Source organism: Rhea americana, unplaced genomic scaffold, assembly GCF_003343005.1.
Source record: "Rhea americana isolate MKP2758 unplaced genomic scaffold, rheAme1 scaffold_46, whole genome shotgun sequence".
Classification (NCBI taxonomy): domain Eukaryota; kingdom Metazoa; phylum Chordata; class Aves; order Rheiformes; family Rheidae; genus Rhea; species Rhea americana.
Window position 1 is genome coordinate 1,807,392 of NW_028186601.1, and position 17,635 is coordinate 1,825,026.

The following is a 17,635-nucleotide window of genomic DNA, read 5'->3' on the forward strand; positions in this document are numbered from 1 at the left end:
TCCTGTGGGAATAATATTTTCTTTGGTAGAGGACTGAAGGAGGGTATTACTTCACTGAATGTGGATGGAAAAAATATCTATGCATGTTAGGGATTTCCCCAATAAATCTGTATTTCTCATGCATGTTAAGTATGAGTGGATTTCACATTGCTGTTATACTGCAGGAGTAATACTGCCCTATAAAGGCATAGAATGGCTAATGTCGAACAGATGTAAACATTCAGAATACTGACAAAAAAAAAAAAAAAAAAAAAAAAAAAATACACACAAAAAAACCCTGTACTGAAAATGTGAATCGAGTTAAGTTTCTGTAAAGCAGAAAAAATATTTTACAGCAGTACAAGAGAATTATGGCAACAAAGTAAAGCACTTTTCTTGTAACATTCATGAACAGTACAAATACAACAAAGTTATTCTACGGACTAAATTATTCTTTAACTATCAAATATAGTACAAAGCGAAATATTATGTGCTATAAAAGAAGCAGCTCCTTAAATTAGACTAAAAAATGCTTTTTCGTTGGTTTTACAGTGACAAAGCATGATGACCGAAGACAACAGGATTTCACAGATTCAGAAATATTTAGCTACACAGGTCCATGATAAACCCACTGAGTACGTGGTTGCCCCCCGCAGCGCGCCGCAGAGGCCGGAGCGCGGCGCTGCTGCCGGGGACCGCAGGCGTCAGTCAGGGTTTCCAGCAGGGCCCTTCACGTGTGTCAGCTAAAATGATCTCTTGCGGTGACATTTCTCCTCAYGTCTCGAGTGTTTATCCTGGTACTTCACCACACCTTGGAGAAACTGCTAAACCAGAGGCTACAATAGCTATTCTGAAATTGTGCGTGTGTTTATAAGGGGATGGGGGTGCAGCATAAGGTAATTTTACTTCAGAAATTGCATTTTAAAGCACCATATGCATCAGTTTATAAACTGCGCAAGGAGCTGCAGGGCCCTGAAAAACCATCTGCATGTTCTGTAGCTTACCCTGACAACACGCACCACCCTCAGGAAAGAAGTCTATAGTACAGAGAGTATACATTTTGCTTTATGGCTCAACCTTGATTTTTGTCTTTTAAACATTATTTCATGTACTAGACCTCAGCAGGTAAATAAAATGCAAAAAGGGAGCATCTAGTTCACTATTTCTTAATTTTTGTTTTTTGTTTTGTTTTGTTTTTTTCCCCATTATTTCAAAGGGAATTTTTGCTTGGAAAATTAGTTCTGCACAGGAACACACACACTGCAAATGCCCTAATGTTATCTGCATATTTCACAGGAATGCGATTGAAAAAAAATAAAGAGGGAGGAAAGAAAAAAGCATGTTTCTCCCTCTCTCCCAAAAGTGCTGCTCCTGGGGTAGGAGTAGGGGAACAACTTTGGAGATAAAAAAAATAGTGTAAGGATGTAAATTATACATGCTGGACAGGCACATACACACAAACGCAGAGCAGTGTGATCCTAAGCAATTCTTTCACCACTTTTCAGTGYATAAACTATTAACACCCAACATTTCAAATTACATGGTCATTAGAAAACATAATGACATTGGGCTTGAAATTTGGACAATTAAACAAAAAAGGGAATGCTCAAAATTAACTTCTAAGTGTGATTGTGTTCTCATTTACGACCACTGGTCACTTTTCCCCAAGCATTTTTCTGATGTAAGAATCCAAGTAAGATTATCAGTCTTACTTGGATTCAGTCAGGCTCCTAAATCACCACAGTTGCTTTTGAAAATTTAACACCCTAAAACTATTAATCAGTAACAACACTTCACAAATGTCTCTAACTAATTGGTCAAATTTATTCCTGCTGCAACTCCGGTGACTCAAGAATGAAATCAATGGAACTGCACTATGGAAGAGTTTGGTCAGTTGAATAATATAACATAGCACCATTCAGTCTAATGCCATTTCAAATAACATTTTATCATCACCTCGCACATGCAAGTTGCAATCCTGATACAAAATGACAATATGACATGAATGAATTACCTACCACATTAGTCACACCCTTATCCTTTGAACAAACTAAAACTTTTCTGCGGCTGGAGTTTATTTCTGTATTACATCAGTCAATACAAGAAGCATTTAAAGATGCAAGTACAAACAAATATTGACTTATGTGCTGTGGACAGGAAAACCAGAGCTAGACATAAGGATTCCCAGCTGGCTTTTAAAACACAGGTTATTAGAATTCTAAGACTGGTTACTCTCTTTAAAGAAATAAAAGTAACCTACCTATACCAAGCATCAATACAATACAATACAATTCCAATACAAAGGCTCCTTSAATATGAATTTGATATGCATTAACTGATTATATCCATGCTAATCATGAGTATATTCCAGTCACTGTTTTGCCAGCAGCTGGCATAGCACTGGACGTTAATTTTCCGATGGCTACTTTACGGTTTTTGCTTGGCTGGTTTATYGTTTTCCTGTCAGAAGACCTTAAAGTGCTGAGAAGCTGTTTCACATTAAGGAGCACTTTTGTATAGAAAAAATATATTATTGTATCAGCAACAAATTTGTCAGTGTAATTATAAATGGCCTTTGTATCACACAGTGTCAAAAATAATATTGATATGTGATAATTACGACAAAATAGAATATAAGGGTGCACCATCAAGCTTCCTATGGCAGGAATGTATGTCATTAGACACTCTAGCTCACTTCCAAGACAATAAATGGCACTTACCATGTTAGCAAAAATGGTCCCACTAGGAAAAAAAAAGTGGTTCCTCCATTTAGTAGAACCTCGCTAATACGCACCAATGTCTGGGAGACCAATATAAAAAAAGTATAGTGTAAAATGCAGTTTACTTTTTTATTTCCTAAATGTAGTCTTATCATTCACATTAATACTTGAGAATGAGACAGTAAATGCAGCTTTACATAGTTATTAAAACACTGAAATCTAAGCAGTATTACACCTCACACATTCTTATTACATCTTTCTCTGAGAACTGTGGAAGTTTTTTTGAGCAGACTGTAAGGTATTTGGATTAGTGAGGTTCTACTGTAATGGTAAAAATAACATTTCTCTCTGATGCTCATATATGGGCAGACCCAACCACATACTGGCAGATGGATGACTTGCACTCCACATTTAATGTTCTTGATTTGGGAGTAAAAAAACCTAAGGTATTTTCACCTCCCCAGCAACTACATGTGCTTTATCCCTTTATTATATTTTCCTTTTAAGTGAATAGGGCCCCAAAATTATTGTTGTTCTTCTCTGATGTTACAGTGGTTAATACATCTGGAATGCAGTTATAGACCTAAATGTAAATATAGTACTGGATAAATACTGAAGATTACTTTAAAGATGCAGTATCCCTTTTTAAAAATGCCTTTTTGTGTCCAATTTCTGTAAAGTAAGTGGTCTGAATTCCTTTAAGAAAAAAAGGTAGTTATAAGTAATTTTAAGAATTACTTTAAATGACAAAACTCTGAAATATAATTTAAATAGAGAGTAATTCACATAAGAGCAAAAATAACTCATAATCTAATGTTCAACTCAATACACAATTAGAATCTTTCCTTAACCTTTCATCATAACAATGCATCAATTTTAGGCCATGGAAAGGGTAAAACATCCAGAACCTGTTACATAAGGCTGACCCTACATTTAGGACTGACAAACAAAGGGGGTAGATTAGAGAGGCAAAAACAGTTATARAATATTTGAGTAGGGAAAAGGAAGAGAAAACAGGATTCCCATCTCGAGTAGAGAAGTTGCTTTCTCCAGTCTCTACTGAAGCCAGTCAGATTCCAGTGCTGGTCCCACTAACCCATCACATTTATAAATCTTTCTCAAAGAGTCAACAAGAAGAGATGATGATTAAAATTTCAGTTCCATAATCCCTGGCAGGCACATGAGCGAACTCCTCTAACAATCTAACTTACTCCTTTTTTGCTAGGTGAACTGACTATATGTTAGCCATAGATAGTAAAAGTCAATTGAAGAAAACATTATCAGTAGAAAAAATGCAAATCAACTTAGATGCTATCATGGCTGATAACCATACCTTTCCACCCCACTCAAAAGAAGTCGTCAGTATTCAGTGTGTTATTCATTCTGCATAGTTATTCCACTTTTTGTAGAGTTAGTCTTCCATTGATCCTTAACCTGCAGCTTGTATTAACTACCTAAAAAGTGGGGAAAAAATGTGCTGCACTTTGTGCAAATAAATAGAAGCTAGGAATGACATGCATTAATAGCCTTTTTTTTTTTTTTAACATAACAAGGGAGCTTACAGAAGCTTTAGGAACAATCCTGTCATTTCTTTTTAACTAGTTCTACACGTTTCCTCTTCTTTCCAGGGAATGTCACTCAGGCAGGAATAACTAAATTCTGAAAGCACCACAAGGAAAAAAGAAAAAAAAAAATCAGTCAACCAATTGCAAACTATGAAAGACCTAACCTGTTACAATTTTTCCATTTCTTTGTCCTGCTCTCCCATGCTGACAAGGGATACTGCATCTTTGATTCGGTTTCTACCGTACAACCAAGCAAGCTACACACAGTTTGGAAGGCCCTATGCAGTCATCATGACAGAAGGCTCCACAGCCTTTGCACACAATCATGGCTTTCAGCCTGCAAGAGCATTTCAATTCCAGTTCATCTGCATTGCTGCTGTCAGCGAATTTCTGAACAGGGATCTGAGTGGTCTGGTTAGGGAGGCCTGTGGCAGTGCTYGAGCCACTTCCTAAAATCCCAATCGACTTCTCAATTGCAGATGCTGCCCTTTTGAAGCTTGTGCTACCAAAGTGTATTGTCGGGTAATTTCCACAGAGCTGCTGCTGCTGTGGGTGCTGCGTCTGTATTTTCTGAGCAGCGAGTTGGGTAAAAGGCTTCTGTGGCTCAGACAGTAAATAGGAAGAGAAATCTGCATTTTTTAACGCAAATGCTTTTAACTGTTCTTTCACTTCRTTCTGATCATAGGAAGCTTGTTTCATGCCCAGTTCGCAGCTGCTGCTTAAACCTTCCTCAAAAGAAATAGGTTCAGATTTTATATTGCTACAGATGCTTGCTGGCTGAGGCCAACTAAGTCTTTTAGTGGTTTCCATAGTAACTGTCGGTTGTTTTTGATCTGAGGGGACTTCGGCAGTTGGGTGAGGAGGGGGAGGAGGTGGCAGGGGTGGTGGGGGAGGGGGAGGATGCACTAAGGTTTTATTCTGTAGAGTTTGAGAGGCACTGGCAATGTCATCACCTTCCTTAATTTGAATATTAGGGGAAAACACACTTCCTAGCCTCAGCTGGTGAGCTGCTGTAGAAATATTCACGTCTCCCAAGCCCTTCTGTTCCAGGTGTCTGCTAAAAGCAAAGGTATTGCAGCCAGGTGGGCCTTTTGAAGTAGTTTGCAACAAAGCTGCTGTAGGAATGGGGCCTCTTGCAGCCATGGACATTTGGTAAAAATGCTGTCTATGTGAGGTACTAGCTTCTGCATGAAAGCTGCCATTTTTATCAATATGAAATAAACTCTGCTGGAAACTGCACGAAGGCAGTGGCCTCTTCTGCTGCTTGATCTCCGGGCTGTGAGCAATTCGGCTCTGAATTGCGTGCTTGTTCAGCCATTCTTGTTTAAACGGCTGACTGTGCCCTAGCTGATTCATGCTGGAACTAATTACACAAGGAGCCGCTTTAACATCTGTGTCCATTGACACCTTCCCAGGCTCACATTTAATTTGAGCATGTTCCCCTACAGTCCTGGCCATCCTCTTTTTCGGATGGTTTTCACGCTTCCTGATTTGTAGCGGGGCTATGCTGCCTGCTGTAAATCCTTTACCATCTGGATTTGGAGAGTTGGAAGAATGCTCAACAATATTTCTCTCGGACACTGCTGTTTTACATACTGAGGTAGTTTGCAAAGGCAAGGGAAGCCTGTTAATTTCTAGTTTGGCTCCTGATCTGGGCTGYGGCAGCACTTTCTCTAAAGGCAGATTGCCTTGCAGTAATTGCGTCACTAGGGGATTGTTGGCCTCCACTGACGACAAGCGACAGCTAGAGCCCCCGGCGCTTGTAACTCTCTTCAGGGTTTCTGTTGTCAGCGACAGAGAGTCTTCCATGGCATCAGTAATGGATGTCTTGGAGGTCTGTGTTGGCTGTACATTTGTGGCTATTTCTGCAGCCTGAGTAGGCATTTCGGGTCCTGTGAAATCCTCAGTGTCCATCCTGAAGCACTTGTCAGACTCATTAGTTTCTGATTTAACGGGAACAACTATGCTTGTCAAAAGACTCCTGGATTGCAATTCTGACATTTGTGTGCAACTGGAAGGTTCGGTTTTGACATTTTTTAAACAGTTTTGCTCTGCATATTCTTTATGCTTATTGGAATTAAGATGGCTGACCACTGGCTGATCTGTATTCATTTCCTCTTCGTCATGCCAACAAATTCGATTGTTAGTGTTATACAGACTGGCACAGGCAGCATCTGCTTCACTTTTAAAGGCTGAAGGACCTCTTAACTGCTCAACAAAACCTTGGCTGGGAGCAACCACCTCAATTAGCTTATCTTGAGGAGCAAGAGGCACTTCTCGAAGACTTGAGCAAGCCGCCTGCAAGTTCTTGCTGTCTTGCTTTGCTGTAATGGCCATAAAGCTGGAACTGTGCTCAAGGCTTTCATTAGAGATTACTTCGGGCCTGCTTATTACAGACACCTGAGGACATGCTATACTTTGTAAGGCAGCTTCTGCCCTCACAGGTCTGCTTTGCACGTCTATGCTGTTCTCTGCATTTTCARCAGAAGATGACAGTGAGAGATTTGAATTCAGATTTGTCGTGTGGTCGACAATGACTTTGCAAGGTATAGATCTATTCATGGCAGTTTGCGTAAAGCTCACGGGCTGAGATTTACCCAAGAGATCTATTCGGTTTCGTGCTCCAGAGCTTTTTTCTAAGAGATCAGCATTTAGTTTAGTAGCATTATCGTAAGAGCTTATTGTCACCATGTTACCAGTAAACATTGAAATGGGTGGCCTTGCAACAGAGTCTGCTACTGCAACAGCCTCACTGCAACTTAAAGCTGACCTAACAGTAGTGTGAATGGAGACAGTACTTTGCTCATTGCACCCAGTTATGGCTATCTTATCAGAAGAAAATCTGTTGGTAGTCCCCACTGGGGGAATCAGTACAGAACTACCAGAGAGATGATTTGGCAAATTACTTGCAATAGATGAAGCTGGCACAGTGGCATAATGACTGGAGACTGCATTATTCGCATTGCTACTTGGTATCGGCAACCTTTTGTCATCGATGGCATTTGATAAGACTGTACTGTCTATGGAGACTGGCACATTACTGTTATCGATACATTTTGGTGCAACGGCTATGCATGGAGTATCAGCCCCTTGGATGGATTTCAGCATACTTATATTACAAGCTGAAACTGCTGTGTTTGTACTGTCAACAGACATTAAAACAGAAGATTTATCAACAGAACTTGCAAAAGAAAGTTCTTTAATTGCTCCAGACATAGCAGTGCTGCAAACAGACACAGAGACTGAACTTTTATTATAAAGCACTGGCACACTGTTATTTTCAGTAGAGGTAGACGAAATAATTTTCTCACACAATTGCGGCATAGGTATATTTTCATCAGAACTGTGCACAGATATGTCAGTAGCAGTTTCTGGCAATGTAGCTGTGCTAAGTGACTGCTGCAATAAAGTGGTAGTCTCACGAAGATGAGCAGACTTGTTGCTAGGGGACCTGCAGTTAGGATTAACTATAATGACACCAGTAGAACCTTCAATCTTTGTATCAGTAGAAGTTGATATCTCTAGAGATGAGGTACTTTCTTTTAAGCTGAACTGTGATTTTGTTTCTTTATTAGTCTGGAGTAAGTGAGCTCGGGCTTGGTGCTTTGCAAATAGCTTGGCCTTTGTTTGCTCCTTGATGTGTGCCAGTGTTCTTGTTTTCCCACCTTCGCATGGGGTCCCCATTGCTCCAGAGACGATACTTGCAGCTGCTGCCACGGCTGCTGCAGCTGCAGCTTCTCTTTGGGCTCTTGCTTGCTGAGCTCTTGCTTTGATATCTGCAAGAGTTCTAGCCCCAGTGTTTCTCCCACTGCTGACTGATGCACTTGGGGAAACGCGAGGTTCTGGTTTAGAAACAGGTTGGCTCTTGATGATAAAAGGTGGTCCAATTTTTGAAAGTTGAATCTATAGGAAGAAAAGAAATGGTATTTTTTATGAGATTGTAAATTTGCTAGAATCACCTGCTGTCTCTTTAAAGGGTCAGAGAAGGATAATGAAGGGAAATACTGCTAAGTGCAGATGGAAAGAAAAATGATAAAAATTAATTATATTTACACTGCTGTATTTTATCATCCTCCAGCAGGAATAACTGACACCTGTATTAGCCTGCACATGCTGGCCCTTTTGACAGGAAGAAAGAAGACTGAGCTGGATAACAAGATAATGCTTATCTAATAAYACTATGTCAAACCTGTTTGATTTGCAGTGTATCCAACTGAAAACACCAACAGGTCCAGTGCAACAGGAGTGGAAAAGAGACCCTATTACTAAGCACTTGCTGCAAATATGTGGAAAAAATAACAATCATGTAGTGCTTTTGCTCCTTGGTCTCCAAAGACTGAGACATTAGGAACTGCCTATCCTTCCCTTCATACACTAAACAACAAATTTTGCCTCTATGTAGGATATAGCAGAATCCCCACTGAGCCTGTTATTCATGCTACACCACAGAGCATTTTAATTAGTGGTATAAAAGTGAATCACCAAAGGAGGCATCTTTCCCTTCCTCACTCATAATTTTAAGAGACCCTTTTTAGTGCATCCCTGGCATACCTTGTGCGCTACTGCATTTCAAAACTAAACCTTCAAGCTTACAAATACTAAAAATGTATATATTAATTAAATATCTAAAACTTTAAGCAAAAGAATAACCTGTAAAATCATTGGAGTTATTAGTATGTTTTCAAATTTAGAGAATAAGAGTCCTGGAAGCACTTTATAGTTCCTACATTCCCTTAGAATAGCAGAGCTTGGCAAAAGAGGACTTCAATTTCATAAAAGGGATATATCTTTACTAGCTGTCCACAATAATAGGACTTACTGATTAATGCTGTGTTTTCTCTTTTGAAAGGAACTCAGAACTAGGTAGTATTTGTAGAAAAAGTAGTCATAAGGTATGATGGGAAGTAGGAGCTATGTAAGACAGTGACTTAGGAGAATCAGAATCCTTTCCCCCTCTTTAATAACAAAAGATAGGGTTTTTCTTTGGTAGTATTAGCTAATAGCCAAATACGTATTTCATATAAAGCCATTCTAGAAATGACTGTCCAAAGTTATTTTTAGAAACACCTGCTAATGTTTCAGCATCCTCATTCACTGACTGGAGGCTTCAGGAAGATGAATTWGATAAGACTGGGCAAGGCTGACAGCATCTGATTCTCTGTTAGAGACGAGTGGAAATCAAAATGAAGATGGTACTTCAACATACAACCACTTTTATGGGATAGACAATGACAAGATAAGTCTCTTCAGACACCCCTACTGTTAGGCAACCTGTATGCTGGCCTGGAGGGCTGGAATATTTCACTTATCCAAACAGTTCAGTTCTTGGCCTATCAATAAACACTGCTTACTGGTACTGCCTAATATTGTGAAGCTTTGTGAAAACCTCTTTTATGAGAACAGGAATCAGATTTGCTCCATTTTACATATGTCAACAAACGCCTGTCAGAAGACCAATTCTGAATTTGGTTACTACACATTTTCAGTTGGGTTTGTCTGGTAAGATACATAAGAAAAAATCCATTATTTGTAACTGATGCCTTGCATCATCAGATTTCTCCATCTATTGTTTAACAATTGAATTGACATTTACATTAACGTATTTTAAGTATATTACAATCTTACAATTACCTCAAAACATTTTGCTTCTTAATTCAACAGCAATTTTCTTTTCAGTTTCCACTTTGCATCATCAGAACTGCTAAAGCTCTAAATGCTTGATTATTTTTATTATTATAGTCATGACCTTTCTCCTTCCCTAGTGATCTACTTTTCTTTGTGCTCAGAGAATGATTACAATTTATTAGGCTAGATAGACACTTTCCAAATATGAAAGAATATGGCTAAACTCAGAATGGGCTAACTTCCAATTGCATCACTGCTCATAAAAATAAATTAGTTGAAATATGCTGCCACGCTAGTGATTAAAACAGTTACTGTATTTGCCCCCCTGGCCATATTAACAATGTTCAGTGATTGCAGTAGTTAAAAATAAATGCAGAAAAGGGCATCTCTGAATAATTAGGAACTAGGATTGCAAAGCCAATGGCTTAAGTTCATAAAATTGGATCTAAATTTTGACTGACGTCACCATGTAAAAAATTAAGAGAGGCAAAATGCTCAGACTAAATATAATTAGATCTTTAGATCTCTTGGTGGTGGTGGTGGTGAAGCTTTTCAACTGGAATTCACTTTCTTACATAGCGAAATGACAGGTAAAAAGGAGTTCACTTAACCAGGGTACTGTTTTACTTTGCCATTAATAAAGATTTTCCATTAGATACAGATATTGATTAGATACTTCTCCTTGATAATCATGTTATCTGCTTTCAATTAATTCTACAGGGAAGTCTTACATTTCACCCTTCCCCAAGGTGTGGGTTTGCAAAAGGATCTGCAAATGCTGGTTGGTTCAGACTCCAGGTTCTCTTGCCGGATTAGGCACTAGTTGGTTTTCTCAGTAACAGTTTGGTAACATTTTTTATTCATGCTTGTTGGAGAAGTCATTTGTGGGAGAATAGGGGGGCAATACAGCTGGGCAATTAAAAGAGAAGTAAGTAGCACTGTGTAAACGACGAGAAGCTCATGAATTAGATCAAGCCATACAGCCTGAAAAACTTTATCCTGCACAAAAGCGATAGGTAATCCTACAGGTTTACCTATAGGAAGTGATTTGGCACAGTAGGAATGGAATAGTGAAGCAAAAAAGTCAGCAGTAAGGCCCCTCACATCTTCACAAAAAACCCACCACGCATTATGTATACAGGCAGTCAGCAGAAGGGAGAGAATAAACCCTTAGTTTCCAAGTCAGCCTGTTTTTCACTACTTTACCTTAAGGGGTGGAACTCGGGGTTCTTCTCTGGGTGGCTGATCTTTATCAGGTGGACTTGTAGATGAAACATTACGGTTAGGCTGATCATCATCTATTCTAGCTCTCTTCTCTTTACAGATTCCAAAACTGTGCTGCTCCGCTGTTTTCCTCTTTGGGATCTCTGGGTCTCTACTTTCATTCCTCACTTCAGCTGATTTTGTGGGTTCTAGTGACTTGGATGAATGTGAACTCTCCAGTCTGCTTTGGGTGCTGCCAGGCAGTTTGTGAGATTTACTTCTGCACACTTCAGAGAATGAAGCTTTCTCCAGAGATGAGGTATATACTTTATCATGTGGTTTTGATGGAAGCAGTTCAATATTTTTGCCTGCTGATCCTTCTGATAAGACAGTTACCTCTGTTGGCAGGACAGTACCTTTCTTGTCACCTCTTTGTTGAACACTGTGATTTTTAATTTTGATTACTTCTGGAGGAGAGTGTTCTGGGATGGAAGCAATGTAGGCTTTCTCAATTTCAGAATGTGACTTACATGGCGGATGACCGAGGTTTTTGCTTTGGGTCTCTTCCAATATTGAAGTATCTGGTATAATTGCTAGTGGGCCAACTTTCATATTTTCAGGTGCACTCTGAAGCTGCTTTGGCTGAAGAACAAGCTTCTCCTCTTGAACAACTTTAGGAATGGTAGAGCTTTCTTCTTTCAAAGTGGGGAGAGAGTCTTCCAACAAAGATGGTGACTTCCTCTGTTGCAAAATAAGTCTTTCGTTGTTGGAGGAACTAGAAATTGGAGATGTTTCTGATGGAAGAGGTAAACTATTTGCCACAGATGTTTCTGAAGTCAGAAGAACAGAAGATACTGAAGATGTTTCAGATGTTAAAGGTAAATCAGACATAGGAGATGTTTCTGATGTTAAAGGTAAATTAGAAGCTGGTGATGTCTCTGATGTTAAAGGTAAGTTTGACATAAGAGATGCTTCTGAGGTTACAGGTGAGGTGGACATTGCAGAAATTTCTGACATTAAGGGTGTGTTCAAGTTTTCATCGGTGGCCTTTTGCTGAATATCGCCTTCAACATTTTCAGTACTGGACACTTCAGATGAGCAAGCTGTTTCAAGAGATGCTGGAGTACAGGGTTCCTCTGAAGTTGACTGAGTGTCTCCCCCAGGAGAGGCAATACAGACACATGGTCCTTCTGGACTTCCAGAGGAAAAGGAAGTTTCAGAGATACAGGCATTCTCAGACAGTTGTTCATCAGGGTCACTTTGAAGGTCCATATCCACTGCAATGCCTCCACCAGTGAATAAGGAGCCTTCCAGAGCAACATTTTGCATTTCTGGAGCAATTAGCTCTTTTGCAGGCTCAGAATCCTTCTCTGCTGTATCACTGACAGAGTTTGTGGATGAAGCTGATTGTGCTGGGGATACACAATCCTCCAGCTGATCTATCAAAACTGACATCTCCTCCTGAGGGCACTCTGACTTCAACTCCACTTTAATTTCAACATGAGATACATCAGTTACATCATTCATCATGACACAAGACTCAGCACTGTCTGCAAGCTGCACTACCTCTGTTTCTTCATTTGTGCCAGCTGGACTTATTGACTCCTCAGAAAACTCATGTTCTGTTTTATGATTCTCCTCTTGGCATTCACAAATACTTGTTTCAACCTCTTCAGCAATCTCCTCCTGAATGATTGATTCTTCAGGTATCAGTATATCTTCTGATTCTGCCATTAGATCCTTGACTGGAACCTGTTCCATGTTGCAAACAGAAGGACAATAATCCCTCTCTGGCAATGGTGGAATTTTAGTGTCTTTCTGTTCATGGTCCTCAAAGGTTGCTTGCTTAGAAGGACCAGGTATGCCAGAAGATCCACACACAGAACTGCTTTCATCTTCATCATTGTTCTCTACTGCAGTGAGTTTCATTGATTCCCCTCTTGACATTCCCAATCTAAATAAAAATACACGAATTAAAAAGGTTGTTTCATCACAGACATAATAAAGGAACAGGTTCACCTTTTTCTCCCACATCTTTTATTTAKGTAAAGGACATTTTGTCAGTTTAAAATAACGGTTTGGTTAAATAATAGCAGACAAATTTACAGGATTCAAAATTTGATTTTATATATTTTGGAAAATGAATTACTCAACTTGTCTTATCCACGTTAAGAAGTAAAATAACACAAACCTAAGTAATTTATTCCTCATTATTTAACTATTTGGCACTTCAACGTAACAAAAATGCAAGCTACACAGATTCACTGGTACTCAAACTCTCTTTAAATTGCTGCTATTGGTTGTGGTTTTTTGTATCAGCACAATACTGAAATACTAACATTGCAGACACTGCAGAAGAAATGCACAAATGTATCTTCTACAACCAGTAACAGTTCTGGAGAAAATCCCTTTTCCTACTACACCTGCATTTAGAGTCAATACAGCCAGCAACATGGCTTAAATGCTGCACTTGAAAGAAGATGCTGCATCTAAAACTATTAAAGCAAAGTATGCCTTTCACTTCAGTTTCATAATTCTACAATCATTTCATATATATGAYAGAAATTAAAATAACTCGATTTCAGTGTCATTTTACCAGAGTCATTTATAAAGATATCAGTTGACAACTCGTATGTTTTCRCTCCACTCCCTTTTAGCATCCTATAAACTATTCACATTAATAAACTATTTCTAAATAAACAGATCTATACATATGCTGTTCACCTGATTTCATCCAAGCTGAACATTCCTAAGGAGCAAATAAGGGTCATATTTGTATTTATGCATTTTCAAGGATGAAGTGCAAATGAAGCATTTGTATATTTCATATGAACCTATCAATACTTCCAAAGATTTTCTTATCTTTGATTCTGAAAATACTAAATAGTTTTATTACGTTGGCAGAATTAAAAAACAACAACAAAAGAAAAAGCAAGGGCTGAAAAAAAGTTTTTTAAAAAATTTATTCTCTCTGACATCCTTACTCTATACTAAGAGGAGTGGGAGTTCAGGTGTTCAGCATCTTTAGTAAGATCTTCCAAGCACACATTCTGCCTGAGCAATTCCACAGCACTAAAAAATACATAAAAGCCTGGTTGGAGGGCTAAAAGAAATTTTATAGGACTAACGATCCTCTGATTTTATTAACAGATGCTTGATTTCTGTTCTAATTTTAAACAAAGTAACTGAAGAATAATATGGTCGTTAAGCAAGCACGACAGATATTCAGAAATTAAGAAAGCAAGATAACTTTGTCAATATGTGGCCAGAAGATACAGAGATCAGAAAGGCCTATACACATGAAAGCACAGAATAAAGATGTGAAAAATCAAAATCTGTGATAACGTATTTGAAAAATACTGAAAATATACATTATTCAGTGGTAGTTTTAAATATAAAAAAAATCAGCCTGGAACTGGTATCCAAGAAGGACTCTTAAGGTAATTATTAATATTGCCTACCACTAGTCACTTAATATATGTTCATAGTCTCCCTGTGCCATCAATAGGCTGAGGGAGGATCCTCCAGAGAGAAATTCAGAGCCGCTAATTTACTTCCCCCACACTGAATACCTTTCTGAAAATGTCGCTCTCTCAATAGAATATACATGGAAACAGACAACTAATTTTAGGTCAATAAATTCCTTCCTCTAAAATTCCTTACGTAAATGACAAAAAGTTATCTCAGGAAAATTAGGAGAGAAATAATAATAATAAAAAAAGCATTGCATTACTGAAAACCAAACCCATGGTCTATTTTCTCCAGCTGCCTTACACCACAAAGACAATRCCTGATGGCTGTCTTTACAGAAGGAAAATAAGCAAAGGAAAAGAAGGACAAGATAAAGGTGAATGTAACTGTCACAGAGACGCTACACAAAGATACACCTCCTAGTAACATAYCAAAGAGGAAGAAGTACAAGAAAAATAAGATAATGAAGGATTAAGGCCAGCAGAACATGAGCTGAATCTTAATTAGTTTTATGCAATATATTAGAAATACTACTATCTTAAGATACTGCAGTGAAGAAAAAGACTTTCAAAAGGGAGACTTGAGATCAGWATGTTTAAGACAACCCCACGCTGCAAGATAAATGGCTGACCTGTCTTCTTCCTTAGAGATGCAGACACCCCAAGTTTGCAATAAAACAGAAAAATATGAGAATAGTAATAAACACCCATTAATGAAAGTGCCGATAGGGACAGGATTCAGCTGATAAAGTGAGTATCAAATAAAAAACCCCCAAACAGCTACTCAAAGACATATAGTGGCTGATATTCTAGTGCTGTGAGAAGTAGTATTAGGGAAAATTTTAAAAATTAATGAAGGGTTAAATCAGCAATAAAATTTAAAGGATGTATGCCAAAATGAAACTTTTGATTTAGTGGGCTAGCAGCACCATTCTGACATGCAACTCTCTCAAGACTGGGAAAAGAAATAATATATTGAGACAATAGAATATAACCCCTGCAATCCTGAGGGCAAAGCCAGAAGAGTGTGTATTTCTGGCAACATGCATCAGCTGGCCCTGGATAAATGACTGCAGAATGAAGTCTTTGTTTTTCAAGAAAGTCAGAGAGAGGAAAAAAGGAATGACCATGAGAAACAGAACTGCAAAAGCAGAAAGAACATAAAGTGGATGGATGTAAACTACAACTGACAGTCTCATGCTGAATGGCCTGAGCACAGATATGAACAAACATAATAAAAAACAATGCATAGAGCCTACATGGAAGCCTTTGAAAGTCATRAACTCCAGAACATGTAAAAATGATTACAAGATTCTATTAATTGTCCTTCTTTAGGTACAAGGTGAAAGTTTTAGTTATGGAATATCTAAAGATCGAGTTAGCCAAAGTCATAGCAAAAATACCATACYGCGCACTGAATGGATTAAGACTGCAATGGAGACCCATTTTGCAGACAATACATCTGAGAAAGAGTTCAGAAAGCTTTTAGAATCTGCTACTTCAGTAGTATCAACATAATTGAAATTAGACAAAGCGCAAACACACTCAAAGCATGTTTAAAAACCAGCAAAGTAAAAAAGGTGAGGGAACTTATACCAGCTCGAAACTGTAGCAAAAGCTTCCAGTAGCCAGTAGATAACGGGGAAAAATACTTAAGACCAGCCAAGCAGCTGAGATGCCTGCATATTAGCCAAGAAAAAGAATGCAACTGAAACAACATAAGCCGGGAGAAGAAAGAGGGAACCAGATTCAATACTGTAGTCAGAAACAGATGTTATGTATGATATGACATTTTGCATAACAATGTGGATGTCAGGAATCTATCATTCCAAATGACATGTATCACTGCAGACTGAGTTATTATCTGCCAAATGTTATAGCATCCAGCATTCAGCTAGCACAGCAGGACTGCTGGCTCTGTAAAATTATGAGTAACATTCTCTATGCATGTGATATTCATTTGTGACTTAGGAATACACTTTAGCTAGAATGAACAGCTCATGCTTTGTTATTAAACATCTGCTTTCTGTGGGAGGTTCTGTGGCAGCACCTTCCATAGCTTTCTCCTTCATGCAGAGTCTGTAAATGACTTATCTTGACATTCATAATCAAAAGCCATTATGCTGCTTATCTAACAAGCTAATTAATACTTTTTTATATGCAAGGGATCAACAGCTGGACTAAATGGAGGTCTCAAAGCTCTTAAATAYGAAATTAAGCACTTGGCAATATAAAATATCTGCCATGCTAAGACCCTAGAACTTGCATTATTTTAAAGTGGGGTAGAAACAGTATTCACACTGGGAGAAAGCACCTACACAAGGAAATGCAATGGTAAACATTAGAGTCAATCTATTTGCTGCCTTGGTTTGACTACACTTCCTAGCGTTCCAAGACCAATGGATTCGGAGAAGTAGCTGCTGGGGACACAGATGCTTTAGTCAATGCCTTAGTCTTTAAGTTAATTACTCACATGCAGGCTTCTCRGTGCTCCCGATTTCCTAAGTGAAAAGTATCTAACAATAAAAGTAAGAACTCTCACATCATAATGGATCCTTTGGGGCATTTCTACCTACTAAAAATTATTTTTAATAAATTACATTAAAACACAATTTAAAATAAAAATGTGATATCTTTCTGATTTTTTTAACAGAGATGTAATTACTGTGAATATTCATGGATTAATTTTTAGAAGTAATTTTTAAAAGGAATATTCTCAAACGTTAAGAAAATGTTAGAAGAAGAAACATTTTAAAACAGAAAGATTTTAAGGACTAAATCTCTAGCTGCTGCAGAATGCCATCAGAGCATTGCACCAAGGAAATTGTGCTGACTCAACTCAGTTGAGCACCTGGAGTGATACTTTCTAATTCACTTCAGCCAATAATTCACTTTAGCAAGTATTTATTCTTTGTATCTCACTTCCAAAGTAAGACTAGTTAGTATCACTTTCAGGGGGATTAGTCTTTAGCCAATGTTTCTTCCATGTTTTACTTTCCAATCCAATGAAAGGCCATCTGGGTTAAACACTCAAAAGCAATATTTGATTTTAAAAGCTCTCACAACTAACTTG

At 38.3% G+C, this 17,635-nt stretch overlaps 1 protein-coding gene across 2 annotated transcripts in view; it reads right to left on the minus strand.

The window, feature by feature from the left end:
• Window positions 1-1,783: 1,783 nt before the first annotated feature.
• ASXL3 (ASXL transcriptional regulator 3) overlaps window positions 1,784-17,635 on the minus strand; it is a 73,017-nt gene continuing 57,165 nt past the window's right edge. For both annotated transcript variants that reach the window (XM_085316282.1, XM_085316283.1), the window contains 2 exons: window positions 11,096-13,046; window positions 1,784-8,167 (listed from right to left, as the gene is read on the minus strand). In XM_085316282.1, the coding sequence (XP_085172408.1) occupies window positions 4,502-8,167; window positions 11,096-13,046 (5,617 nt within the window). In that variant the 3' untranslated portion in view covers window positions 1,784-4,501. The remainder of the gene's footprint in view (window positions 8,168-11,095; window positions 13,047-17,635) is intronic.